This window comes from Apaloderma vittatum, unplaced genomic scaffold (assembly GCF_000703405.1).
Source record: "Apaloderma vittatum isolate BGI_N311 unplaced genomic scaffold, ASM70340v1 scaffold34583, whole genome shotgun sequence".
In the NCBI taxonomy this organism is placed as follows: Eukaryota; Metazoa; Chordata; class Aves; order Trogoniformes; family Trogonidae; genus Apaloderma; species Apaloderma vittatum.
Genome location: NW_009707084.1, coordinates 30,871 through 45,571, shown reverse-complemented (window position 1 = coordinate 45,571; position 14,701 = coordinate 30,871). Strand labels below are relative to the sequence as shown.

The window sequence follows — 14,701 nt, the reverse complement described above, 5'->3', positions numbered from 1 at the left end:
CAACTCCTCTGTTTGGTTTAGGCTTCTGTTAAACCGTGGCCATGATAACATAAGCTTTATAGTGCCAAACCCTAGTCTGATTGTCAAAGTAGTCCAAATTCCACTGCCGCTCAGCACGGCACAATGAGCGGGAGGTAGGCAGCGGTTTTAAGCACGACGTACAAGTGGAATTCAATAGGCTGGTTTAGAGCAGTGTTCCGAGTACTCATTAATTAGCAGGACATCCTCGTTTTGGATCTTTCCTTAGCAAACGTAAGCCTACTGATCATAAACTTGCTTCTAGTTATTATGCTTTTATAACCTCGTAGAACTGACCGCAGTTCAAAAGCTACCATTGAAGAATTTGCTGAGGGCTGGAGGGGACAAGAAATAAAAGTGCAGTACTGCTGCCGGCAGCACACCGAGCCGTGGGGTGACTGCAGTGGGCTTGGTCCAGTCTTCAAGGAGAGTAGCAAGATAAATAGGCAAGGAGGATGCTACTAAGATGTCTGCTGAGAAAAATATCCTTGCTACAGTTAAAAATACAATGGGCAGATAAAATGCTGTTATGTTACCTGACACCCAAGATGACTGTATTCAACGATCTTGTTGTCTTTGTTTGTCGTAGGTGTGGGCAAGAGCAGTTTGCTGTTGCGTTTTGCAGATAATACCTTCTCAGGTGAGTGTTGTGTTTACTTCAGGAAGTGAAACAGTCAGGGTCTGCTCCAGCACGGCTAGTTGGCAAGGGGTTGTTGTTCTGCATTTACCCCTCTTGGTAGAAGCCTGCACAAGGCATCCTGTCTGATCTTCACTTGAGAGTACCACAGTGTAGAAGTACTGATACAGTTTCAGAAATAGCTTAGGGCTTTTAGCTTATGCTGTGCTCCTTGCAGACCTCCCGTTGGCCATTTGGGATTTAGATTGATTGAATATCATGGCTAAAACACTTAGATTTGTGCCGTAACTAATTTATTGGGAGGAAACTCAGAACACACTGTATTCAACGTAAGTGATTGCACAAGCATTTAAAGCAAAGCTTGGTCTCAAAATTTTCACACGTGAAATACTTGCATGGTTACTGTTCTTTTATTGAGATATTTGGATACTTACTCCTAACTACCGATGCAGCAGAAGAATAATTTTATTTTGTAACACTCTAAGTGTGTTGGAGAAGTGGCTTTCTGGCTAGAAAAAAAAGCTCTCAGCTGCAGATAAAACTATACAGATCAGCATGACCTGAAGGAGCACTTTAAATGATAAGCAGATAGGGGGAACCTTGCTCTCCTGACCGATCTGAGAGTTACAGGCAAACAGCATTCAGAAGTGTGCTTTGGGACGTCCAAAATAAACAAGACTTAAGTTCTTACTTATCCGCGCTTTCCCTTCAGGCAGCTACATTACCACAATTGGAGTGGATTTTAAAATCCGTACAGTTGAGATCAATGGAGAGAAGGTGAAGCTACAGATCTGGGACACAGCTGGACAAGAGCGCTTCCGGACCATTACATCAACGTGAGTATAACCGGGCTTTGTGATATGTAGCTTTGTGTATGGACCCTGGAGTTCAGAGTTATGGTTCAGATGTCTTAGTGTTGTGGCTGATTAGCTAACGATAGCTTTGCAGCTTGTACAATGGGGCTTCTCTCAGATGTTGTAGAACCAATCATTGTGGTGATGCTGTGGCTGGGATTTTGGATTTCCTCACTCTTCTGAGCATTTCTGAGATGGCTTCGTCTAAATCCTCTGCTGCTAGTTGCCAAATGGTAGACTGGAGTTGTTTCGCTGTTCTTCATAGGGTAGAAAGCTTGTCCCTGAAGCGTGTCCAAGCAGGTCATCCTCTGACTGAATATTTTGCAGAAGCGTGAAGTGCAAACCCTCTGTCAGCGTCTTATAGCTTTGAGATGGAAGAATAGGATTTCCGATATTTAGTTTTCTTTTAGGACACGTGTGTTTTAGAGCCTATCTTTGTGTGGAGTTCTGTTGAAACAGACTCCCACGTGAAGTTAACCTTTTCCTTGGTTTGAGTTCAGTTTCATGCTCATTGTCCTTTCGAACGGTGTGTGCGTGGCTTTTCCTGTTCCTGAAGAAACCACACCCGGAGCTGCAGTGGTGGGAGCTAAGAATAAAACGTGTTTGTAAAACTAATTGCAGTAAAGGTGGGACAGCTCAATGTGGCTCTAGGGGAAGAGGGAAAGATACGCTTTTGTTTCCTTTGGACATTCAAAAAAATACAATGATTCTTGAAAGACTGAGATGTTTCACTTTGTCTTTCCTGACTGGCTTCTCTTCCGACTCCTGTTTGAGATGAAGATCGTTTTCAGCTGGTGCATTGCTTAACTCACTCAGACAGAAAAATAATGAGATCGGTTGCATTTGTGTTGTGTCTGAACAGCTAGAAATGGCAAAGTAGGACCCGGTATGTGCGCCGCCCCTTTCCTCTGTGTTTCTATATGGATATTACTGGATTACTTCCATTGTTCCTTAAGTGTTTAGCTTGAAAAAACCCTCAGTTGCCTCTTGTAGGGTTCCTGTGTGTGACATCACTTCTTGTTTCAGCGCTGCAGCGACCTGGGGCAGGAAGCGGTGAGGGGGAGGCCGCTGGGGCAGCGCTGTGGCTCCGGTCAGCTGTGCGCGCAGGCCAGGCGCAGAGTTCCCCAATTAGTGCTGAGTCAGCAGATGGCTTTCCTGTTTTCAGATTCCCTGACACGACTCGGAGCTGTGATAATGAGCGTTGGTTCATGGGGCTGATGCCAGCTAGTTTGGAAAGCCGCGGTATCCAGCGCTGAGCGGGGAATACCAGGAAAGGAGACTTCCTTTGGTGAATGGGAATAACCACAGATGGGACTTTGCGTAGTGTTTTATGTAATTTTTTTCTTTGATTAACATTTAAAATAGACAAGCTGAAAATGGTTTGAGGGCCGTGACCTGTTTGAACTCTGGTGCTGCTTTCCTTTGCACAGCTTTTCACCAAAGCGAGATGTATTTTAGTCTTAGGGAAGCAAAGGTCCCGATTTTCCTGCCTTAACTCTGGTAAAGTAGTTACAGAATCTCCCACGGTCAGGGAAGAAAGATTTGAATTCCGTGCAACTTTAAGCAAAGAAATTCCCGTGTCTGAGTGCCTTTGAAATGTTGAGGAAGACACTTTGGCAATACTGATAATCTTGTCGGGAGGGCTGGCTGTGACTGTCCAGCATTTGCAGGTATTTTTCAAGAGGTGCTCTGGACCTAAACATATCACCTGTATCACAGGAGGTAACAAGATCTGAATTTTAGAAATGCTTCTATCTTTTTTTTTAATTGGCAAAGGAACACTGTAACTGATTTGCTTATCCCAAACCGAGTGACAAATCAAGTTACCACGCTAGTACTTATGAAAGGGCTTGGCTACCAAATCATGGGTGGAGTGCAAGTGCCCCGTCAACAGGGTGTACTAGTCTTTGTCTAGTCTTTGTCTAGATTGAGGTTAAAATACAGAAAGATGTTCTTTGGTATTACTGTAGGCCAGGAAGTCCCTTTACAGTTAAAGGTAGAGTTCAGATTGATGTTGAGTCAAGCCTGGCAAGGAAGCCTGAAATTAGAGCCCATCTGGTAATCATAGTAATAATAGGTTGGAAGTACTGCTGCGTAGACCAGAATTGCAAAATGGGAGAGGTGGTAGGAAGTTAATAGTAGAAAATTGGGAAACATTAAAAGGTTATATACTGTTTCACTTGACTACAGCTAGAGAAGCTGAAGAACAGAATAAAAATAAAACAGTTAAGGAACAGGAATCAAGTTCATCTGGAGTATTCTACAGAAACTCAAGAAAATGAAACTAGATCAGAATTTCAGACTGGGAAGTATAAAAGACAGCAGCTGCTTTTACTGTCTATTAAATGTGGAAATACTGGGATAACTGGTGCCTAGTGGGAGGACAGGCCAAGTCGTGTGAATTTGGTTGGCATTCAGCATCACCCAAACTGCAAATTTGATTTAAATTCACTGGCGATGTAGCATGCCTGGACTCAGCTGTATTAGCAGGAATACTTAAGATTCGTGAACAACCAGTTCCCGTACTTGATTTGCTCTTGTAGGTAGGACTGCTTCATCCTGATTCAGGACTGTGGTTTTAGGGTTTCTGGCTCAGGATGAATAGTGATAGCTGAGGGAGCTCTGCCTTGCATTTTGGTGCAGTGATACATTGGAAACAGGAATAATCTTTCTGAGGTGATACAATTGCTCTGTCTTCTAGACCAGATAGGACAGTCAAAAGATTAGTCAACTGACCTGTGACAACAGCTGTGCTCCCAGGAACCAAGAGAAAGACTACTGTGAAAGCAGATTATCAGAAGTCTTTGGAATTGTTTAGAATTCTAGATGAATGAAAACCAAGGAAATCTATATACTACAAACTAGTGAAATACTAACAAAGACGCTGGATTAAACCCATGACCTATCTTTCACATTGGCCAGTTACTTTTTTTTTTCTGGAAAAACGAACATGCAGGCCCTACTGAATTGTACAGTCAATATGCTGTCTCTTCTAAACCTGACTTAGTTACTGCTGCGCTTCAGGAAACTAGTTGTTATAACTCTGGGTGCTCATCTTGGGAAGCATTTACTAGAGTAAATCCGAGAACATTCTTACTGGTATCTTGCAGTAGGGAGTAACACGATGAATGGCAAAATGTTCCCTTCTGCGTGGAAAGGCAGTCCAGAAATGCGAGGGGAGAACGCAGATCGCTGTAGGACACGCTGGGTTTGGTTAACTAGTTCTGAAGATTTTCTGTATCAAGTCTGCAGGATTAGTAGGTAATGTTTCAAAGGCAGTAAGCTTATTTCTTTAAGCTTCTTTAGATATAATTCTCTAGGTAGGCAAGCAACTTACGTGTTTATCTCAACTTAAACGTTAGCATTGTTAAGCCTTTTCCACACCAAAGCTGAACGTAAAGCCTTTAGATCTAGGTGACTTCTACAACCATATGGAAAAGAGTTGGCTACCGCTGAGCATCCAGGGGTACGTACGGTTCAGGTTGGGTTGTCTTTCACCTTGAGGAGATACTTTTATGGATACTCTAAACATGAATAACTTTTCTCTATAACTTCTTTTGTTTGCCAGTGTAGTTGTCAGTAGGAGTAGCAGCAGGTACTGGCTTTTGAGATTTGTAAGGTATGTGGTGGAGCGCACCAACCACAGAGGGGGCAGCGAGCGTCAATCCTTCAGCCCTTGAATAGGAGGCTGAGGCTGAAAACTCAGTCTCTCTTCTGCTTTCATTTCTGTGGTCTCCATCTTCCCTAAAATGTGGCTAGGAAGAAGAAAAGGCATTATTTCCCTAGTGTCAAAGCCTCAACTACCTCTTGGTTGCCAAAAGCGCAAAATTTACACCTACTCCTCCCTGAATGCCAAAAGCCCCATCTGTTCTCTACTTGCCAAAGCCTACAACTTGTTATAAAAGCAGTTCTGCACTGCATCATTCCAAAATGGGAAGTTTGGGGTAGGATAAATCAGATTTTATTTTCTAGTACTGTCCTGTGCTTGGGGCTAAAGAATCTTTGAAGCGCTTGTTAAAGCTTAAATGTTATCTAGGACACAAAGCTGTGTCCAACAAATGATAGAAAATAGCATGGCAAGCTTTTTGAGAAAAATGTGTATTATGAAGCTTAAAAGTTAAGAGAGTAAAAGGTAGTCATGGTCTTATCTCTGGGGCTGCTAAAAGGTAATGTCAGCCAGTGGAGAAAATGACATTTTAGTGTAGATGAGGAGTTGGCAACCTTTCTCGAATGATGTGCCAGACAATTTCCCCTTCCAAAAATAGACGCGGTGTATGCTGGTAGGAACTCAGCGGGAGTCAGAGGTTGCTGTCTTGCACAAAGGAGGATATTTCTCATGAGGTGACTGGCAATATTAGTGCTTTGTGGCAGGAGCTCCCAGCTTCTGCAGTTTTGAATGCCACAGAGGTCTGTGCTGCCGCTTGAGCCCACAGCCCTCATCCCTGGGAGCAAACGATGACTGCGCTGACGATGTGTTGGCAGTGGGATCTGGGCGTGCGGCGTGCGTGTCATCCTACTCCCCGACATCATATGCTTTGCTTAGAAGAAAACCTAGGTGCGTGGGCAAGGTAGGAGAAGCAGGATGCTCCGTTTGGCCCTCTGGTTTGGCTGGCTGGGACACCAGGCGGGGTTTCGTGGTGTGCGCAACAGAATGAAGCAGCTCTGCGTAGGTGTAGCTGAACCACTGCGTTTCTCTTCAAGGCCGAATGTTGCCTCTGCAAAGGTACTGCTGGGTGGTAGGGAGGAAGTGGTGGGTCAGCCTCGCCAAATCAAAAGGCTATTAGAAGGTATGGGGGAGTTTGAAGATAGTTAGTTTATTGTTCAGATATAGGTAAATAGGATGTTGGTAGGACCAGAGATCTTTCCCTTTCTGATGCTGTCACACAAAACAGAATTCATCCAAACCGGTGTGCAGCGCATGTCAGTGTCAGGAGGAGATGGATTATTTTTGCAGTGTGTGGATTCGGGGTATGAAATACTTTTTCCTCTAAAGGATCTAAGTTACAAAATAAAGTTGAACTTGTAAGAGAGGAAAGCACAAATGCAGTGCTGGAGCAAGTTTTAAAGCTGTTAAAGGAACTGAGTGTGAACGGACTAGAAGATTTGAAAGTGCAGGATCACATGTGGGCTGGGAATAGGTGATTCTTACCTGATTTAATTCTTGCCAAGGGAAGTGAATGTGCATCATAAATTGTGTAATATGACATGGAAAAAGTATTTGTCTTCTGCAAGTGCCCAGATGAGCAATAGGAGTGGGCTCCCCTACTTGGTGGAATATGCTATAGAGGAGTATTGATACCCAACGACTATCGCTGCAAAGTCATCGTGAGAGGAAGAGAGCGGGAGGAGATGTGCGCACGCTGTGCCTGGTACCTGCCTGCTCGGGGAGATCTCTTCTGATGGTTTGTGAAGGCAGGTGGCTTCTGCTACAGAAGGGATGATGAGGCTAAAGGTGGGGCAGAGACACTGACTTGCTCAAGCGCGTCAGGAGCAGAAGCGAGCTGCAGCTTTGTGAGGTCGCACATTTGGATTAGGTTAAAAGGCTTTAGAATTCAAAGGTGTGTTTGCTAAGTTGGAATAAATTACTGAAGAGGACCAGAACAGTCACAGTGGATATCTCTGAAACGTGGTGGAAGGAAGAGTCCTGCAAGAGGTGCTCGTGGTAAGGGATCAGGGTCTAGAAATGCTGTCACAATTTAAGGGAAAATCCTTGATTCTGTTATGTTGAATTCTTGAATTCGTTTTATTAAAAATCTTGTTATTGATCATCAGAAAAAGGAGGAAATTAAAGAGAAATAATAAAGCTACACAAAATATAAAAACTGGATGCTGGCAAAGACCTCACTGTCAACTGTTTCAACTACTTTTTTTTTTGGTCAAAGCTGCCTAATTTGCAGTAGGGAAAATAACCTGATAGCCTTGTGAATGTGGCTGAAAACTGAGGTGAAGCTTCCTTTTTTTTTAATATAACATTCTCGTGGTGTGCATACTGTCTGCCTTTTGTAGTTTCATGCCGGTGGTAATGTTGGAACTTGAATTCAGATATTTTTCTTGTATATGAGAATTGCTCATCATCTTTCAAAGGTGCTGGTTGCCCAAGACTAATGGGAATAAACTGAAACGAAGCTTATTTTTAAGGGCTGAAGGTATCAGAGCGCACTGAATGCACATATGGAGTCGGTCTGTTGAGTAGGAAGGTGTGATCAGAGCACAGTCACTCAACAAGACAAATTCTGGTGAGCTCAGGAGAACTGTGACGGAGAGTTGAGTGTATTTGGAGGTCTGCTGCAATTTGGTCTGGAAGTGATCATTCACAGATAAAACGAAATCGCTGCAAAAACTTGATGCGGCTTGTACCACACGAAGGTTGATATCACAGCCGGTTCTGAGGATGTACTGGGGGCACCGCTACCTTTTTGCTCACGTAGCTGGAAGCCAGTATCTGACTTTGAAGGTCTTGACAACCTGAAAGAGGAAGTAAACAGCAGTCCAAAGACTTTGGAACCTACTTGTATGGACAAAATGAGCAGGGAACTCTGTAGGTCTGAAGGAATAGCGTGTGATGTAGCTGTTGTAAAAGAACTAAATGACTCCCTGTGGAAAGAAAATGGGGACACTGGATCACCGTGACTTAGGGATTTGTTACGAATCTCGTAGAAGCTAAATGAAAGAGAAAGCTGAGAAGGTGATGCACAACTTGCGTTAACATCCATTGTCTTTTCCTGCTCCATAGGTATTACAGAGGAACACATGGGGTCATCGTTGTCTACGATGTAACAAGTGCAGAATCTTTTGTGAATGTAAAACGGTGGTTGCATGAAATTAATCAAAATTGTGATGATGTGTGCCGGATACTGGGTAAGTTTCTCATTGGAGAGTTCCAATATCTTTAGCGGGCTGGCCTGCTCAAGTGCCACACTGACTTTTTTTTTTTTTTCTTTTTTTTAGTGGGGAATAAGAATGATGACCCAGAGCGAAAAGTGGTAGAAACAGAAGATGCCTATAAATTTGCTGGGCAGATGGAGATCCAATTGTTTGAGACCAGCGCCAAAGAAAATATTAATGTGGAAGAGGTAACATAATATACAGAAGAGTATAGATAAAACGATTTGGGGGTGATGGTTTGGGAAAAAACAACAATTGTGTTCTTCCCATTGAGGAGTAACTTTGTACAAGGTCCAAGCGAGTATGTAAAATGCCAAAAAGGGGCATCTGGCTGTATTTGGAAGAGTTGGGAAAGCAAAATGAAGGAGCCCGCATTGCATTTTCACTAGCTTTACAGCGCTAGCGTTTTAGGCATGATGTCAAGAGAGACTTGTCTAAGAGGTAGGACTGCCCAGTCTTCACTCCTGGCCTTGGTTGCCCAGCTGACCTGGTTTTATTTACTGGTTTGGGAAAGGGGATAGAGGTGTTATTGATTTATCTTAGCAGTGGATTGGGAAGCCCTGGATTTCCGTTTGGCCCATTGCGAGTTGGGGAAGATCTCTGAACCGTTGAAATATCTATAAAAGCGGAGTTGCTTCAAAAGAGCAGCATCCTGCAAAAGCTAGACGGAGTTCCCGGGTGGTCTGAACTTGCTTGTTTCTTTTGCAGATGTTTAATTGCATTACAGAGCTAGTTCTGCGAGCAAAGAAAGAAAACTTAGCAAAGCAGCAACAGCAGCAACAGAATGATGTGGTGAAGCTAACGAAGAACAGTAAAAGGAAGAAGCGGTGCTGCTAATGCCCTTTCCCTGCTGCAGAGACTCTGCTCTCAGACAGATCAGCCCCTCCAGCTAGACTCGGGCAATTCCACTGGGGCAGGCTTTGGGAGGACTTTCTCAGTTTTGTGCCGTTATTTAAAGATTCTTTTTTCTCCATGTTTTCTATCGAGAGGCGCTGGCACCTTACCACTTCAGTGCCAAGAAGGTATCGGATGGAATCTTGCCCCCCTCTCCTCCCCTGCTCATTCCAGTGCGCCTTGTAGACAAGAAGGACGTTGCCTACCAAGTGGACTAATTAACCCAAGAGTTTGTATATAATGTATATTGCTTTAACGAGCCTCGCCTCCCTGTTGTCGCTTTGGCTTATGCCTTCTTAATGTCAACCAGTCATGGACTGCAGAGTTCATCTTTTTAAAGAAATAGTACAAATTCTTAATTCGAGTTGGCCCCAGGCTGGCAGCAACTGCTTCCCGGGGTCTCTGGCTTCATTTCTGTTGGGCTCCAGGCTGGCAACTGGTGCCCCTGGGGCCTGTGGCTTCACCTGGAGTTCCGGGCTTTTGCTGGGGCTCAGGCTTTGTTTTTCTAGGTACCAGGATTGCAGGTGTTGCTGCTGGAGCCTGGGGTTTTGCGTCACCAGCCCCTGGGCTGGCAGCTGGTGCTGCTGCTGGGGCCTTGAATTTCAGTTTGCCATCCTTCAGATTTGTGGCTGGGTCCTTGGGTTTCACCTTCTTGTGCTGCAGCCCAGCTGTACCTGTGCTCTCCTTTAGTTTGTATCAAGACACTGAAAAACAAACCGACCTGCAGGAGTGAGATTTATTTGGATGAAACTTCTTTTTTTAAAAAGGAAAAAAAAAAAAGCAAAGTTTAACTCCTTTGACCTCTGCTTCTGGTTCTGCCAGGGTCCTAAGTGAGGGTCCATTTCTTTTGAGGACAACAAAAGTCATGTGATTCTGCCAAAAAAACCCCCAAACTTCTCCTCGTTGCTCTGTCTACAAGTAGGCGATCCGAATTTGAATGTGAATTTTGGTGGCAAAGCTCTTGTTTTTGAGAGAGAAAAGGCATGAAAATAAATCTAGCTCTTCTGGATTGATGTCTGGATATGAAAGCTACTGCAGGATCGTTCCTGGGTTTCTTCTGATAGAAAGGAGGACTGCTGTTTAATGTGAAAAAATGGAAAGCTTGCTTGCTTGGGTTATGTGGTGGAGGAGGATCACCCTTGGAAACAAACTGGTCTCACTATGCCCAGCGATGTTTTCCTGGCCCTTGTTGGCCTTTCTGGGAAAACAAAGGCTCAGTGCATCAGCCTGGATAGATGTAGTTAAAGGTGGAGAGTGTACGTGTGTGTAACTAAAATATCCAGTGTTTGGGCTGAAAGTACGTGCTCGGCACCTGAATAATTGCCTAAATCGTAATAAAAGAATTTTTTCCTTTCAAATGACGAAAAGGCATGGAGGGTATGACGTCCTTTAAGACCCTGAAGGTGGACGTACTGGGTTTGTCAGTAAGAGGCCCTGTGGAATCGCTGGCCTTAGTTTGGTAGGGTAGGATTCAGCAATGTCCATGAGCTTTGAGTGAGCCCACTTCTCTCCCTTCCTCCCCCTCCCCTAGGAGAGGCTAAATTTTAGTCACTTATTTTTGCCTGCATTTTTTTTAGACTTTATGGGTTGTGGTAAGAGCCCTAATCATACAATCACCTCACAGTCAATCACTTTGAAGACTTTTTAAAAAGATGCAAACAATGAATGTGTAACACATGGGGGTTTTTAATCAGTTCAGGTGCTGGGAGTATGTATCCAGCTGCCTTCACCTGTCTCTTTTCTTCACATATCTTGCATTGGTAACCCAAGAATAAGAATGAGCTGGGATAATACTGCTAGCGTGAGCTCTGGCAATTTTAAGACTTGAGTGGCTACGGAAAGTGGCGGCTTAAGTGACACCGGTCCATCCCGTCTGCTCTCTGCTGTCCAGCGTGGTGTGTGCCCAAGGAAGGAGCTGGCTCAGTCCTCGAAGCCTTCCTGTTGAAATGAAGCTGTCTTGGAGTGGTGACCACTTTCAGGTTAAAGGGCCCAGCCGCGTTACTTGGGGACTCTTGTGGTAGCGTGTGTGCAGATCTAGGAGGGAGTAACTTCATACAGGCAGAAGTAAAGAAAATGTCTGAATTTACTGGAAATGATGCAATAAAATGAGGATATGGTGCACCCAAGCCTGGAGTGTTCTCTTATATGGAAAGATTGGTCCTCTTTGGGTCCAGGTCTTTGTGGCTGTGGTTTGAACTCTGCCAATCCAGGTGTCCAACTTCCTGGCTTAAAGTGGGATTTTTTTTTTTTTTTAAATTTTATTTTTTTTCCTAGAGCTGGCTGTAGAGGAGCAGTTACCTCTCTGCTCTTGCCACTGAGTATTCAATTGGAAGGGGTGGGGACTGTGTCTCTAGTGGTGCTGATGTGAAGTTTCCTAAATGTTGAGCAATGGAATGTCTAACTGGTTTGCTAGGATTATTTCTGTAATGAAAGTTTCTAATTATGCTTTTTAAATAATTTTAAAAAACTAAAAATAAAGGTTACAAGCTGCCAAATCTTTTTCGAAGCTCTGTTTCCTCTGCTGTCCAGCATCTGAAGGTGAAGGGTGGCAAGCCAGGGGTGAGCTCTTCTGCTGTATGTAGACGATTTTTTATTTCTATTTTTTTTTCTGGGAGGGGCTGTTGGCAGTACTGCAGTTAGTGCTTTCAAATGTTTAGTTGCTATTCTAGTTTCAGTCGTCAGTGAAAGAGTAAGCTGGAACTGGTGAAAGTGAGAAGCTCGTGATTTCGCTATCGTCTTTTGTCAAAAATTCTTGAGCAAGCTTTAAAAGCTTCTCCTCAAAGGGAGACCCTGAGCGGATTAAAGAGCATCTGGAGTCTCTCTTTGCTTTTCCAGGAAGCGAACGAGTGTATTTCTGCGTAGGAACTACGTGGCCGTGGCCGTGGCCGTCCCCTCGTTGCCCTTGGCATTCACACGCGAGCTATTGAAGGCAGATCCTCACTTGGGGAGATGAGTGATGAAAGCTTTGCTGCGAGAAGGTTCCCGTTCTGCCATCTGCACCGTTGTGGTGTGACTGTGGAGGGGAATCCTGAGGACTTAAGGATGGTCTGAACTGCACCTGCTGTGAGCTGGAGATGTTTCATTGTCCATCTGTGTGTAAACTCGTTCAAGTTTGAGCATCTGTCCACCTAAAGGCCGGTAAAGATACGAGTGGCTGGAATGTGTAGATTTACAAGCTTGCCGTTCTGTTTTCCTGTGTGACAGGAGATACGTTTCGCATGTTTCCCCAGAACTGTTCTCTTCTGAACACATACAAGAGCTTGACACAGCTGAATTTCTTGGGATGATGAAGTCTAAGGCGCTGCTGGGTGTTAAGGTGACAGTTCTAAACGTGAGCTTGATTTGCAGCTAGGCGAGATAAGCAGTGACTTGAGAGCCGAGACAGTGTCATATAAATGATCTGTTTTATTCTGAAGAGAACTATTTACAAAAGAAGTAGAGCGTTGTTTTTACTAAAAATATGCCTTTATAGATTTTTATAATATGTATCTTATAAAAACCATACATTTATTTACATTACTGCTACATACAAAAGTTACAGCACTGTGGTATATGTACATATCTATAGATACATTCTTTCTGCTTGTCCCTGCTGTGTGCTTTTCCTCTCTCAATCTAATGGAATTGTTGCTGTGGCACCCAGACACTTCCTTTCTTGGCTTTTTCGTTGAAACACTCTTACTTTTTATAGCCCAGTGGGGACTCGAGAGTCTGCCTGGTGCAGAGGCATATCTGGAATTTACCATTCTAAGTAGGACAAGTGCGTGCAGCTCGCGAGTCCGTGTGCATGCAGCGCTGCCTGTAACCTCACTTCTTCCCTGTGCAAAATTACTCTGTTGTCATTAATTGATCTGTCCTTCATCTTGATGGCAAGTTGCTGATCTAAGTTTGTATTAAGATAAAGTGCTAGAGACTCGCCTTTCATTTACACTTACTTGTTTCTTGTTTACAGTTGCTTCTCTTGCAGTTTACTAAAGGGAGATTGATCCTTTTCCCCTCAGGCTAGCAGTATAAACATTTGCCCAAACAATCACCTGTTACTTAACTGTGGGAAAGTTTTTTGAGGCCTTAATCTCAGCAGGCATCTCTTCTCTGTGCAATATTTGAACGGTGACTGTGCAGCACTACTGTTTTATTTACCATTATCTCAAAAACAAGGGTGAGTGTTGGATTTAGAGCTGCTGCTTCCACGCCTTAAACCTACTTTGGGATCCTGAGTACCTGCTGGATTAATGTGCTTCCTCCATCTCATTCACGGGAGCTGACGCTTCCTTTCCTTGATACTTGTAGGACGGGGTGTTGCAAGGGGAGTGTCTTCTAACCCAACACTGCAAAGACGATCCCAGGCTCCTGGGCCATGACAGGTGGAGTTGAGTGTTTTCGTGACAGCTCGAGGTGAAATAGTCGGGACCTTGTTAAAACACCTGACAAATGAGAATAGGAAGGACTGCATTGATGAGGTTTTTGAAGACAAAAGAACAAAACCTAGCTGCTATGTTAAGGCAGTTTCTATTCCTGTTGAGTAGCAGCTCAGCACAAGGATGTCTCCTTTGGTGTGTTGTCCAGTTCATCAAACACAATTCTCTTGTATTTCTGGGTTTAGTAGTGCAACTAAGTCTTTAGGGTCAAGGGGCTAGTTTTAAGAAACCATACTCAGCTGTCACCTTAGAACATGCTGACTTTTCTCTCACAATCTCTTCCGTCACAGTTACTAAATAAATAAAATTGCAATGGGATTAAGGTAGATTCCTCCTTAAATGAAGAAATGTGCTGTGCATTTCAATTGGCTACCCCTGCAACTGAATGAGTCACTTGTTCCTCTCAGCAGACATGTAGCAGAAGGCACCTTTCTTCATCTTATTACTGCATCTTCATTGGATCATTTAAGGCCCTTGCCTTAGGGTTGCATACATACATACATACATATCTTCAGGGGGTAGAGTCCCGCACAGCTGCTGGGCATGTGGCTCGAAGAGAGCTGCTGGGGCCTGGGAAGTGACAGCTGACAGCAGAAAGAAGGTCTGTGAGGACCAAGATGTTCACATGGCTCTCCCGTGATAAGCAGAGCGTGTTTTCAACTTGTTCACAGGTTATTGCATCCGTGAGCGCACACCTAATTTTGCAGGTATTGAAGTTTACGTGAACGCCTACAGGCCTAACTGACTCCTGGTAGCGGGAGATGCTGAACGCGTGCCTCACGTCTCTGCCCTAGCGAGTGTCACAACGTAGGTAAGATGGGAGGATGAGAACTTGCCATCCTGTGAGCACACTTGGCACTGCACTAAATCCCCTTAAATCCCCTTCCCTCACTTGCATGGGTGGATACAAGCAGATGCTCAACAGTTGAGCCTTGCCTACACAGGACGGACCAAAGTTTAGTTTCCTTCTCTGCCAATGAGACTCCAGGCTTTTT

General features: G+C 44.1%; 1 protein-coding gene across 1 annotated transcript; it reads left to right on the top strand.

Annotated features, from left to right (window-relative positions):
* Positions 1-594: 594 nt before the first annotated feature.
* RAB35 (RAB35, member RAS oncogene family) lies at positions 595-11,783 on the top strand (the record flags this gene model as incomplete). Its single annotated transcript, XM_009866038.1, has 5 exons — positions 595-658; positions 1,368-1,491; positions 8,243-8,367; positions 8,458-8,582; positions 9,103-11,783. Coding segments are annotated over 5 exons (567 nt in total), but the record flags the coding sequence as incomplete, so codon positions are not given.
* Positions 11,784-14,701: the final 2,918 nt, after the last annotated feature.